Genomic DNA, 25,014 nt, shown 5'->3' with positions numbered 1-25,014 from the left:
TTTGTTCTAACTGGTTTTAGCAGGCATTATAGGGGAATTTTGGGATGTTTTGGAACATTGGTAACTGCAGAATTTGAACTGATGCAAATGAGAATTTGAATGATATTTGATATTAACAGCTAGTAAAGAAATAGAAGATATTTGGATTTGGGAGTATGGAAGATTAAACATGACACAGTAAATAAAGATAGAGTAAAAGGTAGGTTAATTAGGTAAGTGGTGTTATAATAAGTGGTTTAGATTAGCGCACGCTCATCCACCATGGAGGTACTGTTAGAGAAAGGATATATACTCATTCTTCTCACCCAGGGACACATCATCCCTGGATGCACCATTTCACCTTGAAATGTAAGTATAAATGCAGTGTATGGTTAAACAGTAAGGCTTGTTTGCTTTAACCAATTATTTCATTTTAAATAGTCTTTAATTCTATCACTCGTGTCATTCACAGTCCTCTACTAAATAAAATTATCTGTAACTGCCCCAGAGGCTCAAACCTTAGAGAGTTCAGTTTGCTTCTATTCCTTATCTTTAAACTATTAATTGGGAACTCATAAATCAAGGCTGTCTGAGAATTTCCCAGGAGGCACTCAGCACATTTTATTATTATAGTTCAACCTCAGATATTTGAAGGACTGTGGAACAAGTATGAAACCTTCAGCTAGTAAGAGATGTTGGTTCTGCAGGTTTTAAGTCTATACTCAGTTAGGCAGACCTGAGCATAGATTTCTAATGCATAAATCTTGCAATTTTACTCCTGGGGGAATTCTGTGCCAAAAAATTAAAAATTCTGTGCACAATATTTTAAAATTCTGCATATTTTATTTATCAAAATAACACAATATAATCATGCCAGCTTCAATTATTTTGGTTTTTTATTTTTTTTTTCAAATTACCCATCAACAAGTATGTCTGTAACAATACAGACACAAAAAAAGATACAGGAAATGTTTCTTTGACAAATAGATTCCTTACTAGGCATATTAATACTTTGAGTAATTCATTTAAACTACAATAAAGATATGTATTTCCTTTACCCCTCAGAAGCAGTGCAAAGGCTTGAGGGAGTCAGGGTAATGGAGGAGCTGAGGGAGAGGAAAGGAGCCTGGGAGTGAACCTGGAGGGTTTTTGGGTATGGTTTCGAGAAGTATGAAAGAGGCCAACCAGGTTTACCTTGTCCAGAGGCGCTGCTGGGAAGTGAATCCACGGCAGGGAGGGAGCAACCAGGGACAGGGCTCAGTGGGGCTGTGACCCCAGACCCAGCCAGCGAGAGGGAACAGGTCCCACTCCCTTCCCCAGCAGCTGAATTCCAGACAGAGCTGCAGAAGGATCCCTCCTTGGAGAAGCTGAGGAAACTTGCTGGCCACAGCACTGCAAACCCCCTTGGGGAGGGCTTCAGGGACAGATTCCTGTGGGAGAAGGGATTCCTGTACCGGGAATGGGCTCCCCAAGGGGAAGCAGAACTGTTGGGAATCAGGAGGCAGCTGATGGTGCCCCAGAAGTATCGCCGCAGGCTATTGTACCTGGCCCACGATGTCCCTCTCCCAGGACACCAGGGGATCCAGCACCCCAGGCAGAGACTGCTGCAGAACTTTTACTGGCCTGGAGTCTGTGACGCAGCCCAGCAGTACTGCAGGTCCTGCAACCCCTTCCAGAGGGTGGGGAAAGCCTGGGATAAGAGTGAAGCTCCCTTGAGACCCCTGACCATCATAGAGGAACCTTTCCAGAAGGTGGCTATGGACATAGTGGGGCCCCTCAGCAAGGCGACCCATGCAGGGAAGAAATTCATTCTGGTTGTGATGGATTTCGCCACCCGCTACCCAGGGGCAGTGGCTCTGTCCTCCACCGAGGCAGACACCATGGCAGATGCGCTGGTGACCATCTTCAGCAGAGTGGGCGTCCCCAGAGAGGTCCTTACAGAGAAGGGATCCAATGTCATGTCAGCCCTGCTCCGGGGCTTGTTGGAGAACTGTGGGGTCTGGCCCACCTGGGCCTCTGCATATCATCTTCAGTCTAACAGGCTGGTGGAGAGATTTTATGGGACCCTGAGGATGTTGCTGAGGACTTTTATGAATCAGCATCCACAGGATTGGGACAAGTACCGGCCCCACCTGTGGTACAGGCTTCCCTTTTGAGTTGCTGGATGGGAGGAGACTGAGGGGACCCCTGGACCAGGTAAGGAACAGTTGGGAGGAGAAGGGGGAAGACCCCCTGGTGGATCCATTCCCTGAGGTGGGAGCCAATCCTCCCATCAGGTGTATCCCGTTCAGAGTCACTGGAAAAACAGCCCAGAACATGGAGAGAGAGGTCAAGGACATGCTGACTTTAGAGGTGATCGAGCTGTTCAACAGCCCATGGGCCTCACCCGTGGGGCTGATTTCCAAGAAAGACGGGTCGATCTGGTTTGGGGGGACTATCGGAAGCTTAAAGCCATCACCGTGTCTGATGCCTACCCCAGGCCTAGGCCTGGTGAGATTCTAGACAAGCTGAGGGGGGGTGGAGAACTTGGCCCTGGCGTACATTAAGGACATCTGTGTCTTTAGCCAGACCTGATACGAACATGTGTCCCAGGTGAAGATGGTGCTGGGCTGCCTCAAGGAGGCAGAACTGACTGTAAAAGCTGGAAGGTGTAAGGTGCAGATGGCAGAGGCATTGTACCTGGGCCACAAGGTGCGGAGAGGCAGACAAATCCCAGGAGGCTGCCCACCAGAGAGTTATGGAGACAGCGAAAGAGGCAGAGAAAACCCAGGAGGCTGCCCACAGGAGAGCTAAGGAGGCAGAGAAAACCCAGGAGGCTGCCCACAGGAGAGCTAAGGAGGCAGAGAAAACCCAGGAGGCTGCCCACAGGAGAGCTACGGAGGCAAAGGAAAAAGAAATGGAGAAGAGGAAAAAAGAGAGGAAGCAAGCACTGGAGCTAGAGAAGGCAAGGGCTCAGCAGAATATACCGGATAACCCTAACAATCCTTCCCCAACAATCCACAAATGGGAGTGACTATGTCCACAGTATGATGAATTCAGTAATATTGCTGAATATTTTCTCACCTTTCAGAGACTGTGCACACTCCATAAAATTCCTGAAGCTCACAAGATGACCACACTGATCGCAAAATTGACTGGAAGAGCTCTGGACATATTCAATAAGATGCCTATTGATGAGGCTTCTGACTACAATAAATTCAAGGATTTGGTTTTAAAGCAATTTCAAGTTACACCTGAAACTTACAGAGTAAAATTTCAAACCCTTAAGAGAGGGCCTGGACTAAGCAATGGGGCTTATCTAAACCAAATGACAGATTTTGTTTGATAAATGGCTCAACGGATGGGCTGTAACTAACTTTGGAGGAATGCGGAATTTGATGACTCAGGAGCAATTCCTGAATATGTCCAAGGAGGATATAAAACAGTGTTTGTGGGATAAAAAAATGGACTCAGCAGGAAGTCTTGCTTCTTATGCTGATCAATACGAGCATTCCCAGACTGCCACAGAGGAGGGGCAAACCGGAACAAAATGGATGGAGGGAGGAGAGAGAAACAACCCTGGTCGCAGTTGGAGTGGATACCAGAAGGAACACCCTCAGACCACACCCTACTATCAGGGGCAGCCCAAGGCCCAAATTACACCCCAAGGAACACTCCAGACACCTTATCTTCCCGCCACACCGTTCTCCAGCAACCCACCTCACCCCAGTGACCAGTCAGCTGGGCAATGTTTTAAATGTAATGAGCTGGGGCATGTAAAGGCCAACTACACCAAGAACCCCAACAGACTACAGATCATTGCACCGGAATCACCCCAGAGGGCCTCAGGCCCAGATGCCTCCCAGACACCCTGAGAGCACAGGGAAACTGTGAGTATGGGCGGGAAGAAGGTCACAGCATGGAGGGACACCGGAGCACAAGTGTCGGCTATCCATGCTTCCTTAGTGGACCCCAATTTAATCAACCCAGAGGTCCAAGTGACAATTCAACCCTTCAAGTCAAACTCTTTTGACTTGCCTACAGCCAAGTTGCCAGTCCAGTACAAAGATTGGTCAGGAACGTGGACTTTGCAGTCTATAACGATTATCCCATCCTCATGCTGTTGGGGGAAGACTTGGCCTTTCATGTGAAGCTAGCCAAGAGGGTGGGAATGGTCACCCACAGCCAGGCTAAGCAAGCTGTCATGCCAAGCTCTGTTCCGGAAACTTTTACCAAGACCCGGTCAGAGGTGATGGAACCAGACCCCATACCAACGTCTGCAAGAGCAGTAATGGATCCAGTCCCAGAGACCCAGACAGAGCCAGTCCCGGAACCGGCGGAACAACCAGAACCAGAACCATTGCCAGCACTGAATCCAGTACTTGCAACCCCAACACCAGAAGGCCCCACTGAACCTGCACCGGCAGCAGCAGATAACCCTACACAAGAAGCTCAGCTGGAGCCTGAACCCCAACATAGTGCACCAGGGGAGAGCGGTTCACAGTCAACAGAAACAGCACCATCACTGGCATCACTTCCAGAGGGACCAAGCCCCGGTACACAATCCAATGAGGAACTAATGTCTCCAGCATCAAGGGAAGAGTTCCAGACTGAACAGGAAGCAGATGAAAGCCTCCAGAGAGCTTAGACGGTGGCACGGAGCAACCCACTGCCTCTCAGCTCTTCTAATCGATCCAAGTTTGTGGTAGAAAGAAGACTTTTATACAAGGAAATTCTTTCTGGTGGACACCAGGGAGACTGGCGTGCTCAGAGACAGTTGGTAGTTCCAACTAAGTACCAGGTAAAGCTATTAAGCTTAGCCCACAATCATCCTAGTAGCCATGCTGGGGTGAACAGAACCAAAGACCATTTGGGAAAGTCATTCCACTGGGAGGTAATGGGCAAGGATTTTTCTACCTATGTCCGGTCTTGTGAGGTGTGCCAAAGAGTGGGAAAACCCCAAGACCAGGTCAAAGTCCCTCTCCAGCCACTCCCCATCATTGAGATTCCATTTCAGGGAGTAGCTGTGGATATTCTGGGTCCTTTTCCAAAAAAGGCACCAGAGGAAAGCAGTACATACTGACTTTCATGAATTTTTGGGGTTGGATTTTGGGGGTTGGACTAGATGACCTTCTGGGGTCCCTTCCAACCCTGATATTCTATATTCTATGATTTTGCCACCTGATGGCCGGAAGCAGTAGCTCTAAGCAACACCAGGGCTAAAAGTGTGTGCCAGACACTAACGGACATTTTTGCCAGGGTAGGTTGGCCAATGACATCCTTACAGATGCAGGAACTAATTTCCTGGCAGGAACTATGGAAAGCCTTTGGGAAGCTCATGGGGTGAATCACTTGGTTGCCACCCCTTACCACCATCAAACAAATGGCCTGGTGGAGAAGTTTAATGGAACTTTGGGGGCCATGATACATAAATTCGTAAATGAGCACTCCAGTGATTGGGACCTAATGTTGCAGCAGTTGCTCTTTGCCGACACAGCTGTACCACATCCCAGTTTAGGGTTTTCACCATTTGAACTTGTATACAGCCGCGAGGTTAAGGGGCCATTACAGTTGGTGAAGCTGCAATGGGAGGGGTTTACACCTTCTCCAGGAACTAACATTCTGGACTTTGTAACCAACCTACAAAACACCCTCCAAACCTCTTTAGCCCTTGCTAAAGAAAACCTAAAAGATGCTCAAAAAGAGCAAAAAGTCTGGTATGATAAACATGCCAGAGAGCGGTCCTTCAAAGTAGGGGACCAGGTCATGGCCTTAAAGGCACTCCAGGCCCATAAAATGGAAGTGTCGTGGGAAGGGCCATTCACGGTCCAAGAGCGCCTGGGAGCTGTTAATTATCTCATAGCATTCCCCACCTCCAACCGAAAGCCTAAGGTGTACCATATTAATTCTCTAAAGCCCTTTTATTCCAGAAAATTAAAGGTTTGTCAGTTTACAGCCCAGGTAGAAGATGATGCTGAGTGGCCTGAAGGTGTCTACTACGAAGGGAAAAGTGATGGTGGCGTGGAAGAGGTGAACCTCTCCATGACCCTTGGGCGTATGCAGCGACAGCAGATCCAGGAGCTGTGCACTAGCTACGCGCCGACATTCTCAGCCACCCCAGAACTGACTGAACGGGCATACCACACCAGTGACACAGATCATGCTCACCCAATTAGAGCCCAACCTTACCGGGTGTCTCCTCAAGCTAAAACTGCTATAGAACGGGAGATCCAGGATATGCAACAGATGGGTGTAATCTGCCCCTCTGGCAGTGCATGGGCATCTCCAGTGGTTCTAGTTCCCAAACCAGATGGGGAGATACGTTTTTGCGTGGACTACCGTAAGCTAAATGCTGTAACTCGCCCAGACAACTATCCAATGCCACGCACAGATGAACTGTTAGAGAAACTGGGACGGGCCCAGTTCATCTCTACCTTGGACTTAACCAAGGGGTACTGGCAGGTACCGCTAGATGAATCCACCAAGGAAAGGTCAGCCTTCATCACACATCTCGGGCTGTATGAATTTAACGTGCTCCCTTTCGGGCTGCGGAATGCACCCGCCATCTTCCAAAAACTTGTAGATGGTCTCCTAGCAGGATTAGGAGAATATGCAGTCGCCTACCTTGACGATGTGGCCATATATTCGGATTCCTGGGCAGAACACCTGGAACAGCTACAAAAAGCCTGCAAGCACCTAAGGGAGGCGAGACTAACTGTTAAGGCTAAGAAGTGTCAAATAGGCCTAAACAGAGTGACTTACCGTGGACACCAGGTGGGTCAAGGAACTATCAACCCCCTACAGGCCAAAGTGGATGCTACCCAAAAGTGGCCTGTCCCAAAGTCAAAGAAACGGGTCCAATCCTTCTTAGGCTTGGCCGGTTATTACCAGCGATTTGTACCGCAATACAGCCAAATCGCCACCCAACTGACAGATCTAACCAAAAAGAAACAGCCAAATGCCGTTCAGTGACGAAGAGTGTCAGAAGGGCCTTTAACCAACTTAAAGCGACACTCATGTCCAACTCTGTGCTAAGGGCCCCAGACTTCGACAAACCGTTCCTAGTAACCACAGATGCGTCCGAGCATGGTGTGGGTCTTAATACAGTCTTAATGCAGGAAGGACCGAATCAAGAGTTCCACCCTGTTGTGTTTCTCAGCAAGAAGCTGTCTGAGAGGGAAAACCACTGGTCAATCAGTGAAAAGGAATGTTACGCCATTGTCTACACTCTGGAAAAGCTACGCCAATATGTTTGGGGACTGCGTTTCCACCTGCAAACCGACCATACTGCGCTACAGTCGCTTCATATCACCAAGGGAAATTACACAAAAAACTTATTTGGTGGAGTTGAGCTCTCCAAGATTTTGATTTCGACATACAACACATTTCAGGAGCTTCTAACAAAGTGGCTGATGCACGCTCTTGTGAAAGTTTCCCAGAATCAACTGGTCCAAATCATCCTTAAGATGTGGAAAATATTGTTACTCTTTATACAGTTAGTAGTATATTTAGAGGTGCATGTGTCTTATTAACTCTGTTTTCTCCTTTGAGCTCCAGGAAGAAATCATGGCCAGTGTTCATCCTATCTGTGATTGGGGGTGGGGGGGTCATAAATATAAAGAGAAGGGTACCCACCTTTCTGTATACAGTGCTATAAAATCCCTCCTAGCCAGAGGGAAAACCCTTTCACCTGTAAAGGGTTAAGAAGCTAAGGTAACCTCGCTGGCACCTGACCCAAAATGACCAATGAGGGGACAAGATACTTTCAAATCTGGAGGGGTGGGGGGGAGAGAACAAAGGGTTCTGTCTGCCTGTGTGATGTTTTTGCAGGGAACAGATTAGAAATGCAAGCCTTACAACTCCTGTAAAGTTAGTAAGTAATCTAGCTAGAAAATGCGTTAGATTTTCTTTTGCTTAATGGCTTGTAAAATAAGCTGTGCTGGAGGGACCTTGTAAACTGGAGTAATAGTAATAGGATGAAATTTAACAGTGAGAAGTGTAAGGTCATGCATTTAGGGATTAATAACAAGAATTTTAGTTATAAGCTAGGGACGCATCAATTAGAAGTAATGGAGGAGGAAAAGGACCTTGGAGTATTGGTTGATCATAGGATGACTATGAGCTGCCAATGCGATATGGCTGTGAAAAAAGCTAATGCGGTCTTGGGATGCATCAGGAGAGGTATTTCCAGTAGGGATAAGGAGGTTTTAGTACCGTTACACAAGGCACTGGTGAGACCTCACCTAGAATACTGTGTGCAGTTCTGGTATCCCATGTTTAAGAAGGATGAATTCAAACTGGAACAGGTACAGAGAAGGGCTACTAGGATGATCCGAGGAATGGAAAACTTGTCTTATGAAAGGAGACTCAGGGAGCTTGGCTTGTTTAGCCTAACTAAAAGAAGGTTGAGGGGAGATATGATTGCTCTCTATAAATATATCAGAGGGATAAATACCAGAGAGGGAGAGGAATTATTTAAGCTCAGTACCAATGTGGACACAAGAACAAGTGGATATAAACTGGCCACTAGGAAATTTAGACTAGAAATTAGATGAAGGTTTTTAACCATCAGAGGAGTGAAGTTTTGGAATAGCCTTCCAAGGGAAGCAGTGGGGGCAAAAGATCTATCTGGTTTTAAGATTAAACTCGATAAGTTTATGGAGGAGATGGTATGATGGGATAACATGGTTTTGGTAATTAAATATTCATGGTAAATAGGTCCAATGGCTTGTGATGGGCTATTAGATGGGGTGAGATCCGAGTTACCCAAGAAAGAATTTTCTCTAGTATCTGGCTGATGAATCTTGCCCATATGCTCAGGGTTTAGCTGATCGCCATATTTGGGGTCGGGAAGGAATTTTCCTCCAGGGCAGATTGGAAGAGGCCCTGGAGGTTTTTCGCCTTCCTCTGTAGCATGGGGCACGGGTCACTTGCTGGAGGATTCTCTGCTCCTTGAAGTCTTTAAACTACGATTTGAGGACTTCAATAGCACAGATATAGGTGCGAGGGGGTTTTTTTTGTAGGAGTGGTGGGTGAAATTCTGTGGCCTGTGTTGTGCAGGAGGTCAGACTAGATGATCATAATGGTCCCTTCTGACCTAAATATCTATGAATCTATGAATGTATATTCCTGTTTTTGTGTCTTTTTGTAACTTAAGGTTTTGCCTAGAGGGATTCTCTATGTTTTGAATCTGATTACCCTGTAAGGTATTCACCATCCTGATTTTACAAAGGTGATTTTTTTACCTTTTCTTTAATTAAAATTCTTCTTTTAAGAACCCGATTGATTTTTCATTGTTCTTAAGATCCAAGGGTTTGGGTCTTTGTCCACCTGTACCAAATGGTGAGGATTATTATCAAGCTTTCCCCAGGAAAGGGGGTGTAGAGCTTGGGGGGATATTTTGGGGGAAGACGTCTCCAAGTGGGCTCTTTCCCCGTTCTTTGTTTAAAATGCTTGGTGGTGGCAGCATACTGTTCAAGGACAAGGCAAAGTTTGTACCTTGGGGAAGTATTTAACCTAAGCTGGTAAGAATAAGTTTAGGGGGTCTTTCATGCAGGTCCCCACATCTGTACCCTAGAGATCAGAGTGGGGAAGGAACCTTGACAGGGAGGTGGAGGGGAAGGAAGGGATTGTTAGGGAGTTGGAGAGTCTCCCCCTGCAGAACCTGGCTGACCTCTAGACTTTCCCATTCAGTCAGACACATATCCCCCTTTATCTATGTGTCCCTGCACCTCCTACCCCCATCCCCAGGTGTCCCTGCATCCCACCTCCCATTCAGTCCCAGCTCAATGTTGTCACCACACTAGCTCCTGAGCCCATGCCCCAGTCTGTCCCCGCACTAGACCTTCTGAACTACAGTCTGTGACCTCCAGCAGCTCTGCATGCCCTGCTCTGTCCATCTGGTGCCTCCTCACCTGTCCCCACTGTGAGGAACACAGCCACTCTGGCTGGTTGCCCCCTCTTCTGGCAACGCAGCAGCCCCTGCTGGGCAAAAGGTATAACTGCAGTGCCTCTCTAGCAGAATCTATATTCTGCAGAGAAAAAAAATTGGGAGGACGGGGGGATGAATTCTGTGCATGTGCAGTGGCAGAATTTCCCCAATGTACAAAACCCCATTGAAGTTAACAGGGCTCTCAGAGGGTGCAAGGATGTGCGTGCAACGCAGTCAGTTCTGGAATAAGGGCCTAACTCTGCAGCACCTGCTCCCCAGATATAGAGAATGTCTGGCCTCGGAGAGGTTTTCTCTGTACTAGACTAGTGCAGGGACTGTGTGTTTATACAATCCCAACAATGGGGATCTTGACTGGGACCTCTAGGTATTACTGTAGTATAAATAATAAAAAAACTACATGCACTGAAGGCTACAAGTGCTTTTGAGCTTCAGGAGAGAGAAGGTCAGCAGGCTGAGAAAGGCACAGTAAAACTAGAATGCTCTAGTCCCTCTGATGTATTTTTTCGAAGTGTTCAATCACAGGGGTTTCTCATTTTCTGATTGCCCAACTTGAGAAACCTTGGGCCTGATATTCAGAGATACTGAACAGGGACACAAATCAATCATTAAAGTTGTGTAATTTTAATATTTTGATTATATCTTGTCCATCCATTACTCTTTGTTTGACTTATCTATTTAGCTTGTAAGCTCTTTTGGGCCAGGATCATGTCATACCGTATCTCTGTGCAGCACCCAGCACAATGGGGTATTGATCCAATTATAGACATACAGGACATACAATGTACACAGATTCCATCTGTTCTGCATCAATGCCCAGAAAGGAGAAATTGTTTTAATGTTAATTCTTTTCTGGGTCCCAGATTCCATCAGGAAATTCAAGATGTTCAAGATATGATTTAGAAATTGAAGTCTGCCTCTGTTTGCTGGATGAAACAAAATATGATGCTGAAGCAGCCAGGGTTGCTATGCAAATAGGGAAGGTGAGTCCTGGGGACAATAACGAACCTCTCCCCCTCAAACATCCGACACGGCCTTGCACTGCAAACTACCAATGTTCCAAATGCTGTGCTTATTTTCTGCACCACTGGTAACAATAGTGATACAGATATAAATGGCTAATTGAGGCACAACCAAGAACCCAATCCTATATATCCTTACTGCCGCCTATGGAACTACTCATGGTAGTAAGCAATATGCCTGGTACTATTTGCAGGACTGGAATCTAAATAAGCTAATTGCCTATATATTTATTTTCATATCAAACTGAAGAAAGAAAGTACCTTGTGATGTTTCACATCAACCTCTCCCCCAGGTCAAACAGAATATTAACAAGCCCTTGAGTCTCCATAAGGAAAAACTAATAGTAGGAAAAGAGAAACTAGACAGTGAATCTTATGACCGTAAAAAAAGAAGTCTAATAATTTACTTCACTGGTAATGCAGGGAATAAATGTAGGTAAATAGTACCTCTTGAGATATTAATAGCAATAACTGAATATGGCCTGTTCCAGCAATTAAAACAAAGTCATTCGTTTTCAACACGACTTTACTGTGTTGAAGACAGTGGGTCTGATTCTTCTCTCACACGCACCAGCAGAGCTCAGTAGTAACCCCAGTGAAGTCAATGGAGTTACACCAGTATCAAACAGTCATAAGTGAAAGAATTGAGCCCCATGTGCAGTTCTTGTCCAACCCTCTGGCAATACAGCACCTCCTTGTCATTATTAGATATGTCAAAGCCCTCTCCCAGCTCTAGTATCTTGAGATAAACTTCTATACATGGCCAAAAACCATCACAAACATGATTTTAAAATCCAGTATACAAGTGCATCCTTCCAGGTAACAAGATAAAAGCTTTCTTATCACCAACTATTAAAATAATCCCTTTTTTGTGGGGCACATTTTAACAATACTCTTTAACAAGGATTGATGCCAAACGAGTTTTTCTGAGAAGGGTGCGGAGCTGCGTACACTCCACCTGCCCTGGCCGGGGGAGTCTGGGGGCACGGACACAGGCCGGGGGCTGCTTTTGGCAGGCTCCCTTCCCAGGGGAAGTGGAGGGTCCGCCACAGCTCCCCACAGCTGCCCACGTGGCTCTCATCATGGCTAGGCTGAGGCTCCGAGGCCCCCCCCCCAAGCTGAAGCCGGGTCAGAGAGAACCGCATGGGCAGTTCTGGAGAGCCTGGGTACCTCCACCTGCCATGGGCAGGGGTTCCTGGGGGTGGGGACATGGTCAGGGGACTGCTTTCACCCTGAGGGGCGGGGGTGTCCCTGGCCCCCGTCCGGCTTTTGGTTTGGCCTGGGGCAGGGCCTCCAGGGGAACAGGAGGGAAGTAGGCAGGCCCTTGGGGGAAGGGGAGAGGTGGGGGGCCCCGACCTCCCCACTTTTGGGAAGGCTCCAATACCCTTGGTCTCAGGACAGCGGCTAAGACTTTATACTGTCCATCATTTCAAATTACATTTTCATTCCTGCATTATCCTTCCAGATTCTTCCGCCAACCAAAAAGGGACTTCACAAGACCCTGACGAAGCAGGAAAGCAGCCATTTCCAAGAAGCCACGAGGTCATACCCCTGAATGATTCAGTCAGTGGGAGCTGAAGTAAACTGTATCAGGTCACATTGCTCCGGGGGTGCTGGAACAATTTTTATAGTAGGGATACTGACAGCCATTGAATCAAACTGTAAATCCTGTATATGATGGAAACCACTTCAAGCCAGGGTGTGTGGCAGCAGACCCAGTTTCAGCACCTATGCGATGCCCTCCAGACAAAGGACCCAATCCTGCAAAGTCTTACTACTGAGTATATAGTGCTAAGTATCATGAGCAGTCCCATGCAGCTGATGGGGCTCTATGCAATAGTATGCGCAATGTCCAGTAATAAGGGTTCTGGCCCATGAGGTCAGATGCTCCAATGCGGGGCTTGGAAAATGGGGGCAGGCTGAAAAATGATGCAAGCCCCATGATTATTTATTGAACTGAAAAGACCTGCTACTGAGTGTTGATTTATGTTTGTGAAGCACTTTGGAGATGAAAAATGCCATATAATTATGTGCTATGAGTGTCCCACTTGAAGTGACAACCAGTCAAATGTCATTCTCTTTAGAACATTAGGGGAACATTTCTTACTGGTAACTAATTCCTGAAGCAGCATATGCAAGAAATCGGGGTTTGCAACTCACCTCTAGATTCCTGTGCCCTGGCTGTTGGAGTCTAACACCTAGCTCCTCAAAGGTATGCAGGTACCTAACTCCCATTGATTTCAGAGGTTACAAGCATGGTCCTGTTCCTACAAATGAATGATTCCATGTGGGGTCAAAGCTCCTTCTAACCAGGGCAGTGAGCAAACAAAGCTCCTGAACTCACAAGGTTTTCCACTCGAGCAAGGAGAACAAGCCATTCAATTACAAGACCAAGGTTCCAATGAGTTAGTACAGTCACCTGATATTCACTACCATCAATGCCTTGGCCCCAAACCATCTTCTTCCCCCACCAACTGGGAAGATCACCGTGGTTCACAGATGAACTACAGCAGATGAAAGTTAGACTGCCAGTTTCGCAAAACACATTCTGAATCATTCCACCAGCAGCACAAACAACCCTTACAGGACTTAGCCAATGGAGAAAAGGAAGCAAAATGAGCCTTCTACTCCTCCACAGTCAATACAGAAGAATCTCGGCCAGCAGAGCTATTTCGCATAGTGTAACAGGTAACCTACCAAGATTGCATCACCCAGACACCAGATGCAAGCATCAAACACTGCAAAGAACTGTCAGCATACTTCATTGATAGGATCAACTGAATACATACGGAGCTAACATACCCCTGACCGGATTGTATTATCGACCCCACCACCCCTGACTGAGTTGGGCTTCCTCACACATCACAAAGTTTAAGATGCCCTGAAAAATATTAGGGCCACAACATATAAAACCAATCTATGTTACTCATGGCTGGCAAAAGCCAGTGATGAACAACTATGCCCACTATTAATGGAAATAGTCAGTGCCTCCTTCAGAGAAGCACATCTATCAAACGCCTTGAAAAATGCAATAGTTCCTCAATCTTTAGGAAGCCTGAACCTGAAACTCTTTCCAACTATCATCCCATCTCCAACCTCCTGTTCCTGGGCAAAATAATTGAGAAAGTAGTAACCACCATGCTTCAACAATATGTGACATCAGTCAACCTCCTGGATGCCTCACAATAAGGGTTCAGACCTGGGCATAGCACAGAGATGGCTCTTGTGACACTAAAAAGTAACCACCTCATAGCAATAGACACAAGTAACAGCTCCGCCTCTTGTCAAAGGCCCTCAGAGATCCATATTATCCATACTTCTCTTCAATAGCAACATGAGACCACCGGGAGAGACAGAGACATGGTAGGGGACTAACAGCCCATGCTTTCGACACTCAGCTATATACCTCATTCTCAACTGATGCAATCACCACCATTACTATAATGTTAGAAATCCTACAGGAAATTAGTTATTGGATGAAGACCAGCTGGCTCAAGCTGAACCCAAGCACGACTGAAATAATACTGGTTGGAAACTGGCCAAGACGCTCTCTCCACCTTCCAGTGAGGGCATACAGCTTTCATTCATCAAAGTGGTGTGAAACCTCAGGGTCCTTTTTGACTCTTTGTTAAATGTGGATGACCAGGTAGCAGCAGTTTACAAAAATGCCCTCTTTCACCTCCAGCTTGCTAAGAAAACTCATTGTTTCCTCCCGGATGAGGTCCCAGCTGCAGTGATCCAAGCATTTGTCATCTCCAGGTTGGATTACTGTCACTCACTGTAGTTGAAGCTGAAATGTGAAGAGAATGCATGGGTTCCAGCTCGTGCAGAATGTAGCTGCCCACTTTCTCCATAAGTCAAGCCACCGTGAGCCCATCAGGCCCATGCTCAAGTCCTTTCATTGGTTCCCAGTCAACTTCCAATGCCAGTTTAAGGTTTTGGTCATCATTTTGAAAGCAATTTATGGATCTAGTCCCAGATACATCAAAGAACAAATTTCCATCTGTGACCCACTGCAACAGCTGTGCTCTTTTGGGATGATGCATATAGCAAAGCCCCAGACGGAATACCTGAGAGCTGGAATAAAGCATTCTTGGCTGAGGGAATAGGCTACAGAATAGTCTTCCCAAGGAGATCAGACACATCCAGTCTGACTGTGTTTAGGAAACGTTGCAAAACTTTTGATAAAACTATTGTACTGTGACACACAATACCAACATTCTCTTCTATTTCCAACCTCTGCCACCTTAATAAAAATATAACAAAACAAACAAACACAAACCTTACCCCAGGCAGTGTTTCAACCGCGAAAAGGAAGAAGTGTTAGAGACTCCATGAAGTTCACTAGGGACTTCGCTATTGCTATTGATTTTATGCAGAAGGCACTCAGATACTTGTTACCCAAAATTGGGCCAGCTAGCAAGCTTAGGGAGGACTAATGACCAACCAGAGTTTGGCAGAAAGCAGCACGTTTATTACATCGATAGCTAAGCTCAAAAGAAGTGCGTGGGGGGGGTCACACTCACACTCGCATACTCATACTCCCAGGACAGGCACAGCACTGGAGAGGTTAGGATTCTTCAAAGTAAGTGAAGGTAAGTTTTCCCGAGGCATGCGACAAACCACTGGCCAGGCGGTCTGGGCAAAGGGCCTTCACGGGAGGTACAAGCTTGTGAGTGCGCTCCTGAGCACGTGGCCCCTTCCCCTTTTAAGGGCTGCTTCTCGTGGCCTGCGACTAGAGAGGACTTGGCCACATCTAGCTGGTCACACTCCACCTCAGATAGTGTCCATGCATTGGGTGTGTGAGCGCTGCCTAATCAGAGTCCCAGATACCTTGTCTACCTGGGAACTCTTCTGATCTTCCAGCTGTTCAAGCAGCCCATTCATCCCACAAGCATTCCAGGAGGGAGGGGAAGGGGGGAAGCCACTTCACAGGTATTCAAAGAGGGAGAGGAGACAAAGGGGCGGGGGGGGGGAGGGAGTGTAACAGACCTTTTGAACATACAGGTTATACAGAGCATACAGATCACTGCTGCTCCTAAAACAATACTACAGCAACTGTTGGCTGTATCAAAGCCTATGGGCTTGTCTACACCTGAAGCGCTACAGCGGAGCTGTAGACATGACCTATGCCAAAGGGAGGGGTTCTGCATCGTCATAGGCAATCCACCTCCCCGAGAGGTGGTAGCTAGGTCGATGGGAGAATTCCTCCGTCAACCTACCACTGTCATGGGGACTTCGGTCGGCTTAACTATGGCTATGTCTACAGTAGAGACCTTACAGTGGCATAGCTGTATACCGCTGCAGTTGCACCGCGAAAAGGTCTCCCGTGAAGCCCCTCTATGCCGATGGGAGAGAGTGCTTCCATCTACATAATTAAACCACCCCCGACGGAGCGGTGATAGCTGTGTCGGCAGGAAAGCATCTCCCAAGCGCTGTCCACACTGGCACTTCTGTTCGTGAAACTTATGTCGGTCGGGGTGTATGTTTTTTTCACACTCCTGACCAACAAAAGTTTTACTGACAAAAGTGCTAGATATAGCCTTAGTCACTCAAGGATCTGGATTTTTCACATCCCCTGAATGACATATGTGGTTTGATCTAATTTTCTAGCCCTAAAATAGATGGATAAGACAGTAGCACTCAGCTGCTCTGAGTGGCTGCTGCAGGCAGAGAGGGAAGAGAGTTCCTCTATCCTTTCCAATGAGGAAAAACTGGTAAGGGGTTGGGGATAGAACAAGTGGGTTGCTGTGGGAGGGGAATAGGACAAGTCATCATTGGCTGTTGGTGACAAATTGATTGCGGGAGAGAAGTGTGTGACTAAACTGGAGAAAGAGAGACGGACATGTATGAGAGCATGAGAGGGAAGGAGAAGAGATTAAAAGGAAAACTAGGTGGGGAGTCAGGCAAACATAATATTTCAAAACGTAGAACCTTCCCATCTGTAAGAGTATTGGGGAAGATTTCCTCTCCCAACAAATTAAATGGAACCGCTGAGTTTATATATGTTGGCTACAGCATGGAACTAACACATTTCCTTTGGTGTCAAACAAATATTCAGGTTTCCTCCTTTCTCTGTTACAAACTTCAAAAAATATTTTGCAGTTCTAGCATAGAAAAGAAAGGAAGTGGAGAGGTGGGGTGGGGGCAAAGGAGGGACGACACTAAAATTTCATTGAGGACAAGTAGAAAAATTAAAAGATAAACCATCATGGAAATTTAACTTTTACAGTGCACTGTTTTAAAGGTCACAGTACCATTTTGTGGAATATCTTCCAGGGATGCCTTCATTATCAATTTTCATAAGTATCAGGTGTGAAAAAAAATCAAGAAAATAGGGAAAATGTACATTCAAAATTTGACATTTACTTGCCATTTGCTGTATCACCAAGTGATGCTGCTCTAGGTAACAGAGACAGTCCTGAAGCTACCATAGAATAGAATATACTGTGGGGTTGATTCTCATCTCACTCACATGAGTATTAATCAGGCATAACTCTACTGAACTCAGTGAGGTTACATAAGAATAAAACTGGTGTGAGATCAGAATCCAGTCCTGTACATACATGTCTATGTGTGTAACAACAATACAGTCCATTCCCTCTAAATCCCTATCACATAAGTGCATAGTCTGTTCATGTCCTTAGTAATCACCTGGTCACAGTCGCTTTCCCTTGGACCTCATGTAATCCCAGTCCCTTTACGTGGACAGAGTATTATGTTGAAGCGTATACTGAAAGCTACCCTCATCTGCATACTGTCTCTGGATAATGCATACAAATATGCACAGTGTCATGTGCAAACATGAGGGTTGAGTGGAAAATGTCAGACTACACAACAGCACTCATATAGTGTCAATTTTTGGTTACTATCAAAGCATTTGCCTACAGTAAAGATTTTTAACTCAAGTTAACTGATTTCTAACTAACCTGAATTAGCGAACACATTTGTACATGCTAGTCTTGGCACTCCACCAACATTTGTGCCCTGGAACATACAAATGTGAGAGCTAATTTGAATTAGCTGGCAATTAATGAGTGACCAGAGTTTAACCAGTGACACAGAGATGAAAGACCCCATGGAGAGGATAGTTTAGTCAGGGAATAAAGCATAGGACTTGGAGCTGGTAGATCTGCTGCTTGTTTGTTTCCACTGACCTCAAGCAAATCATTTAATCTCTGTTCCTCAGTTTCCTCAGCTTCAAAAAGGGAATATAAAACTATCTGCCTCACTAGGGTGGTGTTGCGATAATTAATTCATTACTCTTTGCAAAATACTTTGGGATTCCAGTCCTATGATTATAAGCAAGCTCTGTGGAAATACAAAGTACAGGCTAGTCTCATCTTATGCTGGCGTTACGTTCCACAGTCAGCGCGTAAAGCGAAAATCCCGTATAGTCAAAATCATATTGAGTGTAATGGCGGGCAGAATCGCCTACACTACAGGTACAGTATTTAAATTGTTATTTTTCTTTTTGTTTTGTTTTGTTTTTGCCAACCGCGCAAAGCTAAATTAGCGCATGTTAAATGCCCGTAAGATGAGACTCACCTGTATTTTTATTATTATTATTATATCCCATTAACAATTCCCTAATGGGCTTTGCATGGACTGTTATGTTTTGTATGGATTTATATTCCAAATTTACGTCACAGGTACCTGGAGCCTGGATCTGACAATTTTTAAGGAATTATAAAGCACATAAATAAAATGATCCAATCCTGATAAAATGCAACTTCTATTTCCACAAGGTAATCTGTCCCCATCCTCTCTCTCAGTGCCATATGACAGACATATTAATTATAAAGAGGATGAACATTGTGGAAGAAGAGACTGTTCAATGGCTCATTCACTATTCAGCTCATGTCCTTACTTGGATATACTGCAAATGAAAACCAAAGGGCTACCGCAGTGCCCACTATAATTGACACCATGACCAACATATTATGTTGAATTAGGAAAGCAGTAATGGAGAATTTTACATCTGACTTTTTCAAAGCTCAGCAAGATGTATTCCATGGTTCAAGAAATCTGTTTATTTTATTTTTTAAGGAGATTGATTGCTTCAGGTCCTCGTTTCTCTCAGCTTTATTTTCAAAATTTGGCAGGTCCATTTACTCGTTCAAAGATGCAAATGGAAATGCACAACTAATGCACAATTCACAGACACAGTCACTTTTATTGCTTGTGCAAACTGAGCAACTGCAAGTTCAAATGACAGTATAAGTAACTGCCTGTTTGCACAAGCCTTACCCCAGTTCACTTGAATCACTGAGATAATTGCACAAATGCATTAGGTGCATAACAGCACAGTCCCTTTTTGCATGCATAATTTGAAATGAGGCCCCAAATGTTTCAGTATACCAGGAGTGAAAAATGGCCCTGGATGACACAGTAATTTAGAATTCACATTGTCCAATGCTTTTGTCTAGTGCATGAGAATTACCTCTTCAGGTAAATTTTCATAATATTTAGATGGGCTCTGGTTAGTCTCAGTTCTGAGGGTTACCAAAAGAAACTACACCATTTGCTCAAAAAACTCCCTGAAAAAGCACAAGAACAAATCCGCACAGACACACCCCTGGAACTCCTACCAGGGGTATTCTATCTGCTACCCAAGATCCATAAACCTGGAAATCCTGGACGCCACATTATCTCAGGCATTGGCACCCTGACAGCAGGACTGTCTGGCTATGTAGACTCCCTCCTCAGGCCCTACGCTACCAGCACTCCCAGCTATCTTCGAGACACCACTGACTTCCTGAGGAAACTACAATCCTTCGGTGATCTTCCTGAAAACACCATCCTGGCCACTATGGATGTAGAAGCCTTCTACACAAACATTCCACACAAAGATGGACTACAAGCTGTCAGGAACAGTATCCCCGATAATGTCATGGCAAACCTGGTGGCTGAACTTTGTGACTTTGTCCTCATCCATAACTATTTCACATTTGGGGACAATGTATACCTTCAAATCAGCGGCACTGCTATGGGTACCCGCATGGTCCCACAGTATGCCAACATTTTTATGGCTGACTTAGAACAACGCTTCCTCAGCTCTCGTCCCCTAACGCCCCTACTCTGCTTGTGCTACATTGATGACATCTTCATCATCTGGACCCATGGAAAAGAAGCCCTTGAGCAATTCCACCATGATTTCAACAATTTCCATCCCACCATCAACCTCAGCCTGGACCAGTTCACACAAGAGATCCACTTCCTGGACACTACGGTGCTAATAAGCGATGGTCACATAAACACCACCCTATACCGGAAACCTACTGACCGCTATTCCTACCTACATGCCTCCAGCTTTCATCCAGACTACACCACACAATCCATTGTCTACAGCCAAGCTCTACGATACAACCGCATTTGTTCCAACCCCTCAGACAGAGACAAACACCTACAAGATCTCTATCAAGCATTCTTACAACTACAATATCCACCTGCTGAAGTGAAGAAACAGATTGATAGAGCCAGAAGAGTACCCAGAAGTCACCTACTACAGGACAGGCCCAATAAAGAAAACAACAGAACGCCACCAGCCATCACCTTCAGCCCTCAACTAAAACCTCTCCAATGCATCATCAAGGATCTACAACCTATCCTGAAGGACGACCCATCACTCTCACAGATCTTGAGAGACAGGCCAGTCCTTGCTTACAGACAGCCCCCCAGCCTGAAGCAAATACTCACCAACAACCACACACCACACAACAGAACTACTAACCTAGGAACCTCTCCTTGCAACAAAGCCCGTTGCCAACTGTGTCCACATATCTATTCAGGGGACACCGTCACAGGGCCTAATCACATCAGCCACAATATCAGAGGCTCGTTCACCTGCACATCTACCAATGCGATATATGCCATCATGTGCCAGCAATGCCCCTCTGCCATGTACATTGGTCAAACTGGACAGTCTCTACGTAAAAGAATAAATGGACACAAATCAGACGTCAAGAATTATAACATTCAAAAACCAGTTGGAGAACACTTCAGTCTCTTTGGTTACTCAATTACAGACCTAAAAGTGGCAATACTTCAACAAAAAAACTTCAGAAACAGACTCCAGACTCCAATGAGAGACTGCTGAATTGGAATTAATTTGCAAACTGGATACAATTAACTTAGGCTTGAATAGAGACTGGGAGTGGATGGGTCATTACAAAAAATAAAACTATTTCCCCATGTTTATCCCCCCACCGTTCCTCAGACGTTCTTGTCAACTGCTGGAAATGGCCCACCTTGAGTATCACTGCAAAAGGTTCCCCCCTTCCGCCCCCCGCCACTCTCCTGCTGGTAATAGCTCACCTTAAGTGATCACTCTCGTTACAGTGTGTATGGTAACGCCCACTGTTTTATGTTCTCTATGTATATAAATCTCCCCACTGTATTTTCCACTGAATGTATCTGATGAAGTGAGCTGTAGCTCATGAAAGCTTATGCTCAAATAAATTTGTTAGTCTCTAAGGTGCCACAAGTACTCCTTTTCTTTTTGCGAATACAGATTAACACGGCTGCTACTCTGAAACCTATTCTTACAATGTACTCATTCTCCTGTTTATGTTGATTTTAGATGTGTTATTTCATAAAACATGAATATAGGTATTAATTTCCTTACTGTAAATGCCATTACCTGCTGATCATCAGGAGTCCATATGCCACAGGTGATCTGACTCTCCAAGTTAATCTCTGAAGACCAATGTCTCTGTCCACTGACTGAACCAACCAGCACAAATCCATCCCTATAGGAGATGAGAGCTTGTGTCCCATCATGGCTCCATGTAAAGTCGCTCACCTTAACATATACATAGATAAGAGATTAGACATTAATCATGCAATAATCTCCCAGTTATTATAAGTATTACTATACCCATTTTATATATGATTTATTATGGAGAAGTTTAACATGGAATCAATATACGGTGTCATAAAACTTGCTTAGAAGAACGCATTTTTATCACATGGAAATGGAAATCAGAAGAGTTTCTGATGGTGATTAATTGAGGGTTTAGCAATTTCACACTGTCCCACCAGTGAAAAACTCAATATACTGAGAACCAGTAACAAGAGTTAAAAAAAACTTCTTGAGATTGTTAACTAGATACAATGGGATAAAAAAGGACTATTCCTTTATCATGCTCCTTCTGAGTGAAATTCACCAGTGACCCACTGAAGTCCCACTTAAGTCTCACTTAAGCCTTGTTTTGAAATCTTAAGTAGAGTGTGAATCTTGTCCTGGCTTTCTGCCTCATAGCAAATATCATCCTGTTTGTAAAACACAAGGAGCTCAGTGTAGCAGGAATCTCTATGACACTCCCTGTTTAGTTATTTTAATAAAGAAATGTTTTTAAAAAAGGAAGATTGCACTTTGCATTTTCATCGTTTTCATTTTGAACCTCTTATGATTTGACTGTTCTTGACTAAAAGAGAAAATGTTCATACCAACCTGTGCCCCACGATCATTCACAAGCTCCACAGACCATCTGCCTTCATATTGAATCCAAACAAAAATTCCTCCATCTGCATCACAGGTTGCCAGTTTCTGGAATGGTTCATTCCATCTCACCAATACAACCTAAAGAGATTCCAAACAAATGCAGCATTACCATGACTGTATACAGTGTTAACAAGTGTTTTACTAGAGACTCAATTAACTAATACTGCAAAATAAACAATGTCATATTTAAATTCTGAATAAGATCTACAAAATAGTAATTTTCGGCATAATATCATGCAACTCTCAAGAACAGCTGGACTCATTTTATTACAGGACTCATTTTATTATGGCTGTCAAGCAATTCAGAATTCTCCCAACTGTCAGGCCTTTATGGAAGACATCAGATACTTTTGAAACTAACAAAAACATGTGGTAATCCAGAGTTCCACTGCAGAAAGAGTAAACAAACCTTGAAGTCCCTGTACACACAATCTGTCTTTCTCAAGCCACTTTCCCCTGTCCCTCACCTCAAATGCTACCAGATTCCCTAGGTCAAATTCCCAATTCTATTGACTTCAGTGGAGGCAGGTCCACTTTCACCAGGATTGAATCTAGCTCCCAGCATCAACAACCCCTTTAAAAACATTCCAGACTCCCTAATTCATGAGAATTAGGAACATAATTTAACTTGAATGTTTCTTCTCTGCTACCGATTGCAAAGGGAATAGAGGCTTTGTATGGGTTCTTCTTTCTCCCATTAGAGACGTTTGGATTCTTCCTACAGAATTTAACCAAGCTAAAGTCTGCCATGACTGGTCTCTCATTTATAATTAGCATGAAGTTAATAAATGAAGCCACTTTAGAGGCCTCAATATGTACCTGAAATGAACCATGTCATCTTAGTGCAGGGGTGGGCAAACTTTTTGGCCCAAGGGCCACATCTGGGAATGGAAATTGTATGGCGGGCCATGAATGCTCACGAAATTGGGGGTTGGGGTGTAGCAGGGGATGAGGGCTCTGGCTGGGGGTATGGGCTCTGGGGTGAGGCTGGGGATGAGGGGTTGAGGGTGCTCCGGGCTGGGACTGAGGGTTTCAGAGGGTGGAAGGTGGAACAGGGCTGGGGCAGGGACATGGGATGGGGTCAGGGGTGCAGGCTCCAGGTGGTGCATACCTCAAGCAGCTCCCGGTAGCAGCTGTGTCCCCCCCGGCTCCTATGCGGAAGCGCGTCCAGGCAGCTCTGTGTGCTGCCCTGTCCACAGCCGCCACCTCTGCGGCTCCCATCAGCCGTAGTTCCCAGCCCATGGGAGCTGCAGAGGCGGCATTTCAGGCGGGGGCAGCGTACGGAGTCCTCTGACTGCCGCTACATGTAGGAGCCAGAGGGGGGACATGCCGCTACTCCCAGGAGCCACGCGGTGCAACAGCATGTGCAGAGCAGGGCAAGCTCTGACCCCGCTCTCCAACTAGAGTGCTGGAGCAAGGCAAACCCTGGACCCTGCTCCCTGGCAGGAGTTCAAGGGCAGGATTAAAACATCTGAAGGGCTGGATGCGGCCCCCGGGCAGTAGTTTGCCCACCCCATCTTAGTGCCTTAAACAGAAATTAGCCTTAAAAAACATTTACCTTCTGCTCTCATCTTTCACATTTTTTTTCTGATTTAGTTTAATTTCCAAGATGTCAGAATAATCCAGCTAGGTATACATACATACTCACCACCATATAAGAGCATAATACATGAAACCTGCAGACAAAAATATTAAATTGACAATTATCAGAGTGTAAATTTAGTTGTTGAATGGACACTCAGAGTCTAGGATGAGTGAATGTTAGATGCTGAATTGTTAGACAGCACTCATCAATCCAAATAAATACTCTTCATTTCCCAAAGAACATGACTATGTTTCCTGAAATTCATTTGGCTGTTGACTAAAATGGGATGATACTCTTGAAGGGCCCCATTCTGTGGCTGATTCTGCACAGGAGGATCCTTGCACCCATCAGCCCCACTGAAATCAGAGGTTCTGGACAGAGCCAGGATCAGGAGCTAAGTTTGCAACATTGGGACTTAAATTTACTAGCTAAAACGAACTCCTGTACCAGTTTATGGACTGTAAGGGCCAGATCCTTAGCTGGTATCAATCAGCATAGCTTTCCATTCTTGAAGGATCAATCTTGTAGCTACTAAAATAACCCAACAGAAATTGTCTCTTGGTGCGCTATACAGGGCTCTTGAGTAAAGGTTGTGGGGAGAAATGGGTGCGGTGAACCTCTTATTTGCTCTGAAACAGCAGAACAGAATCCCTCCAAACATCCTGCTAGAGTAATAGCCTCACACCACAGCTCCAAGTGGCTTCTCTGGAGAGGGTGTCCAGCCCTGAGCTGGATAGCTCATCCAATGCTGTCAGGCACACAGATGGCTTTTGTTTGGAAGAGCAGTAAGCAGCACATTGCTCTAGGCTGCTATGAACCATCCTCCACTTGGGCTGGAGTTGCAGTCGAAACGGCTCTGCTGCCCCCTTCCCGAGCTGCTCCAGCAAAGAAGGACCAGATGTGTCAAAATGGCATTATATGTATAACATGTCTTACTGTATAAATTAAACATATACAGAGCAATCACTTCATTCATATTGGGGTGAAATGCAGC

At 45.3% G+C, this 25,014-nt stretch overlaps 1 protein-coding gene across 1 annotated transcript in view; it reads right to left on the bottom strand.

Annotated features, from left to right (window-relative positions):
- TULP4 (TUB like protein 4) overlaps nt 1–25,014 on the bottom strand; it is a 274,900-nt gene that overhangs the window by 76,778 nt on the left and 173,108 nt on the right. The window contains exons 3-4 of the mRNA XM_077813272.1: nt 22,385–22,513; nt 21,572–21,733 (exon numbers count right to left, since the gene is read on the bottom strand). Of these exons, the coding sequence (XP_077669398.1) occupies nt 21,572–21,733; nt 22,385–22,513 (291 nt within the window). The remainder of the gene's footprint in view (nt 1–21,571; nt 21,734–22,384; nt 22,514–25,014) is intronic.

This window comes from Eretmochelys imbricata, chromosome 3 (genome assembly GCF_965152235.1).
Source record: "Eretmochelys imbricata isolate rEreImb1 chromosome 3, rEreImb1.hap1, whole genome shotgun sequence".
In the NCBI taxonomy this organism is placed as follows: domain Eukaryota; kingdom Metazoa; phylum Chordata; order Testudines; family Cheloniidae; genus Eretmochelys; species Eretmochelys imbricata.
This window is presented reverse-complemented; position numbering and strand designations above follow the sequence as displayed.